Source organism: Malania oleifera, chromosome 10 (assembly GCF_029873635.1).
Source record: "Malania oleifera isolate guangnan ecotype guangnan chromosome 10, ASM2987363v1, whole genome shotgun sequence".
NCBI lineage: Eukaryota > Viridiplantae > Streptophyta > Magnoliopsida > Santalales > Ximeniaceae > Malania > Malania oleifera.
Window position 1 is genome coordinate 44,538,651 of NC_080426.1, and position 4,956 is coordinate 44,543,606.

The 4,956-nt window shown below is 38.9% G+C and overlaps 1 protein-coding gene and 1 long non-coding RNA gene across 3 annotated transcripts; one reads left to right on the top strand and one right to left on the bottom strand.

Annotated features, from left to right (window-relative positions):
* The first annotated feature begins 410 nt into the window (after window positions 1-410).
* Window positions 411-3,902, top strand: LOC131166403 (rop guanine nucleotide exchange factor 3-like). Of its 2 annotated transcripts, XM_058124926.1 has the most exons (8): window positions 581-655; window positions 762-1,376; window positions 1,451-1,567; window positions 1,661-1,815; window positions 1,908-1,982; window positions 2,208-2,498; window positions 2,987-3,331; window positions 3,489-3,902. In XM_058124926.1, exons 2-8 carry the CDS (start codon window positions 1,064-1,066, stop codon window positions 3,609-3,611), a joined length of 1,419 nt encoding a protein of 472 aa, XP_057980909.1. In that variant the 5' UTR covers window positions 581-655; window positions 762-1,063; the 3' UTR covers window positions 3,612-3,902. The 2 variants fall into 2 exon arrangements, with proteins under 2 accessions (XP_057980910.1, XP_057980909.1); XM_058124927.1 differs by having other exon boundaries at window positions 411-1,376; window positions 2,987-3,350.
* LOC131166404 (uncharacterized) lies at window positions 2,808-4,674 on the bottom strand. The gene is made up of 2 exons (XR_009139830.1): window positions 4,379-4,674; window positions 2,808-3,300 (listed from the first exon to the last, which is right to left on the bottom strand). It is a non-coding gene; the product is annotated as an uncharacterized LOC131166404 (long non-coding RNA).
* Between the last annotated feature and the right edge of the window lie 282 nt (window positions 4,675-4,956).

Below are 4,956 nucleotides of genomic sequence, written 5' to 3' on the forward strand. Positions count from 1 at the left end.
AAATTTTTGAAACATAGGGGGGAAATCTCATGAGAGGTTCGTCCGTTTTCCTAAATTTTGAATATATCATTTCTGATTTTAGTATTCATAATCTTTGTACAATAATACCAAAATGCCCTTACAATCTTCACTTTTCACCTTGGCTCGCCTTTTCTTTTCTACCGAACACAAGTTTATAAAGAACAAATAAGAAAATATTAATTGCAATGAATCCTCTTTTCCTCCTTTCCAGGGGGGATGATAGGCAATTACCTATAAGGTGAGAAAAGGGTAGACAGAAGATTTTCCATTATTAAATTGTGAATCTCAATTGTTTATTTCATGCCCAACTTAGACACATGCATTTCATATCATCCTCATTAATTCTCCCCAAAGTCAATAAAGGGCAATCCATCTTCATATCCACGAGGAGCATTAATCACAATTTATGATACCCATTTCTGCAACTGGGTCTCTGTATCCTGAGCCGATGATCGGGCGGCCACAATTTCTCGAGTTCCATACTCATGCTCAGATGGGTTTGCTCTAAGAAAGTTGTTCTTTTGAAAGAAAAGGTTCTCTGTTTCAGATGAGAATGAGGTTCAATGTTTGGGAGGGAACTGTTTCAAACGGTCCTCAGCTTCAACACTGCAGCAATTCAAATCTGCCAATAAAGGTACATAAAGAAAGGGTTTTACCGTTGCTTTTGCCACAACCGTTGCCCTTAAATTTTCAAATTTCAGTTTGCTCTGCCTTATTCTGAGACTTTGCTGCAAATGCAGGGAATTGTTTAAGGCCTGCAGGAAATATATAGCTACCTATGAGAGAGACTTTTCTTTAGGAGGAAAAAGAAAAGCACTGCTTTCTTTCTTTCCCTTTTTTTTTTTTTTCTTTCACGGCAAATTCTGAACAATTCTAGGACCAATTCCTGCATCTGAAGGCTCTTGTCCCTTCGAATCCCTCCAGTTTCAACTCGGGGTATCCTGTGAACTTTAGATCCCGCCAACAGAAGAAGTCGTTCTCTTCTATGACATTCTCATGGTCTGCAGATTTGACCAATTAGGCCGCAAATTGTAGAGCCCAGATGGATAATCTGAGTACAGATGAGAATTACGATGTGGGTTCTGAACCTTCACTTTGCTCCATGGATCGTAGAACTAACGGATATTCGACACTCAGCAGCACTACGCTCGGATACAGCCGAACAAACTCTGAAACCTCGGCCTTTTCGTACCCCACGGATGATAACAGCTTCTGTGATGAATCTTCTCCTGTGTGCTGGTCAGTCTCCAAGTTGGTTATCCAGAACCAGGCTGTTCTTGCAGGACTTGGATTGAAGGAGCAATATGACATTGTCAATGATAAACCCAATGATCACAACACGGAAGACTGCTTAGGTGGGCTTGTAACTCTCTCTCTCTCTCTCTCTCTCTCTCTCTCTCTCTGCTTAATCCTGTGATTATTTTGACAGAATTGGAAATGATGAAGGAAAGGTTTTCAAAGCTTCTGTTGGGAGAAGACATGTCTGGAGGTGGAAAGGGCGTCTGCACAGCGGTTACAATCTCGAATGCCATAACCAACCTTTATGGTACTTGCTTCATACAAACTACAATAATCATGAGAAATTATTTGTCCTGTTTTTTCTTCCTGTCTCAGTGTTCATGTCGAATACTTTCCACAGCTACTGTTTTTAGCCAAACTAAGAGGCTAGAACCGCTGACTCCTGAGAAGAAGTTGATGTGGAAGAGAGAAATGAACTGTCTTCTATCCGTGTGTGATTACATAGCTGAATTTTTTTCGGAAACACAAACTTTACCAGAAGGAACAGTAATTGAGGTGAATTTCTAGAATTCACAATCACATGGTGAAACAAATCCTGCAGCCTTAGCCCTTTGAACATGATTGACATCTCTCTTTCTGTCTTTCAGGTGATGTCAAGCAGACAAAGATCCGATATTCATCTCAACCTCCCTGCTTTGCAGAAGCTTGATGCAATGCTCCTAGTAAAACAAACTGCCTTTGCTACAAAAGATTTTTTTTTTTTTTTGACTCTTGTTGGATGGAAAGAAATGAAGAGGAGAAAAGAATTAGTTTTTTTTCTCTACTCTTCACTATTGTGAACTGCTTTTTTTCTCCTCATTGCTTCTCCCAGAAAAACAGAGATGAACAAAATGAGTCCATCTTTGCTTGACACTGTAGTTTTGAAGAAAATGAATGTTATTTGACAGGAAATACTGGACAGCTTCCAGGAGGTAGAGTTCTGGTATGCAAAAGATGGGAAACTGCCTCCAAATTCAAGCCGTGTTGGTTCATTTAGAAGGGTTTTTCAGCGGAAAGAAGAAAAATGGTGGTTGCCAGTTCCTTGTGTTCCTATGGGCGGTCTCTCAGAGAAGGCGAGGAAACATTTGCAACACAAACGTGACTCTGCTAATCAAATTTACAAAGCAACCATGGCTATCAACAGTAGCATTCTTGCCGAGATGGAAATCCCAGAATCATACATGTCATCTCTTCCCAAGGTTAGTCCTCCCTGCTAATTCAACATCAGTTCTCCGTTCCTGAATTGTGTGCTCCGTTGAACCCAGTACTCACCGAGACAAATCTGAGTACTTGGAATTATTTGATTTTGGGAATGATTTGGAAGTTAACTGAAAAAAATCATGAAGTCCTCAGGAAGCTAATGAGAACAAAATTTCCTAGAAATTAAGGAACTTCATACTCAAACTTCAGCTACAAAACCAAACCTTCTCAGGAAGAAGTCCATGTTAGAAAGCCAAAGATAAGTTATTCCATGGAAGAAATACTTGAGAAACTACTCATAATACTCATGACGAACAGAAATAATTAGCAAAATACTGAATTACATGCATTATTGTCAGATTATCTAATTACATAAGTCAATGAAAATGCTGCATTTTCTTCAGAGCTTTTTGAGTCATTCAGAGAACTTCCTTGCAATTCCTAACATGCACTTCATTTTTGGGGGAGGAAAAACATTTTTTTTCAGAGTGGAAGGGCAAGTCTTGGAGACACAATATACCGTCACATGTGGACTGCAGTCAAATTCTCCCCAGACAGCCTTCTTGACTCTCTCAATATAACATCTGAACATGAAGCACTTGAGCTTGCAGACCGGGTCGAAGCTTCAATGCATACATGGAGACGTAAAGCTTGCACAAGCCATTCAAAATCATCATGGAACATGGTGAAAGATCTCATATCTGATGCTGATCGCAATGACAAAAACCACTTTCTGGCACCAAGAGCAGAGGGTTTGTTGCTTTGCTTGAAGCAAAGGTACCCCGAGCTTTCACAAACCACCTTGGACACATGCAAGATACAGTACAATCAGGTAAGGGCAATGCATCCATGTAAGTAAAAGAATTACATATTAGCTAGTTGATTTCTAGAGAGACAGTAGGAATGTTTCAGAAGAACAAGATATTTTATGAGCAAATGCATCCATGTTGTGCAGAAAATGAGGCTAAAATGCAATGTGTTTCTCTCAGGATGTGGGGAAAGCAATCCTTGAGAGCTACTCAAGAGTTTTGGAAGGTCTGGCGTTTAACATTGTTGCTTGGATTGAAGATGTGCTATTTGTGGATATATCCATGAAAGCGCAAGACGAGTAGGAACACAAAATGAGTTCAACTCTAAAGTCGATATCCCATTCGCAACTCTCATGCAAAAAGTAAAAGATGATGATCAAGAAAATGGGAACATTTGACATGCAAGTGCTAGAAGTGTTGAGTGTGGCTACTAGTTAGGACACTTAATGTCTCATTTGCAGATTTTGAGCATCTGTACATTGGCTTCTATAGAATAAGCCTGTGAAATATTTTCACAGTAATGAAAATGACTGCTAATCAAATGCGAAAAACACCTAATTTTCCTTGGGCAACAAATTAGATGGTTGTTGGAAATTCAAATTTGGAATGGTAAATATGTGGATGATTTCTAACATAAATTATATAGAGTTTTAACCACATTCAAACAATTATAAATTCATATCCGTGTTCCTAATCACAAACCCTAAATTTTCAAGCACCCCTCTCCCCCTCCCCCCACCCAAAACAAAAGGGCATGGTTAATTTCTGCAGCAGGGTAACCAACCAGATAAATGGAAATTAACCCACAAATATTTTGAGGAACAATTTTCTTTGGTAACAATCACAAACAGGAATAATCCTTCTTCTGATTGCACATAAGCATCCTCCCATACAGCCAGCTACATCCAGCAAATTACAACTCCTTCAAGGTGGAGTTCCCCATTTCTTAAACACCAATGATTACTAACAAGGCAATAATCTCTACTATTTCTTTAGGCGAACATGACACCAGTCCACCCATTATAATATACAATTACATAAGTTTGGAGAGATAGGTCATATTAGCTCACCTCCCAATCCAACCGAACCACCTGCTTCTGTTCAAATATCAGTTAAAAGAACCTCTTTTAAACCCTAAATCTGTTGATGATTTCTTTCTTTGGTGAAGAAGACACCATTGACTTGAATAAATGTTTCAGGTTGTGAGCTGCACTTTGAGGGACCCTTTTCATTGTTCTCTTCAAAGAACTTTTTCAGAGCATCAGCATCTTCTCAGCCACACCTCCTATGAGTACCATTACCGCCTTTCCGCTGCTTCCCATTACCCATTAATTCTCACAACCCGGAAACGACGAACATCTACTCTGTTGTTTTTGCTTTTATAAGCATTACGCTTTTGAGTGTTTTAGAAGTTTTTTTATTATTTTAAAATAAAATATTAAATAATACTAATTTTTCCAATTTAATGCTTAAATAATCTTGTAATTTGGTGCTACGAGATTTAAAGAAAAACGCACTTTTATGGTGAAGCGTGATAGTAAATTTCTTCGGATGGTCCTGCGAGATTTGCTTGGGAAATGGAACGGCATGTAACGCGTGGCAAATCTCGTAGAACCATCCTGCGAGATTTGCTTGATTTGATATTTTC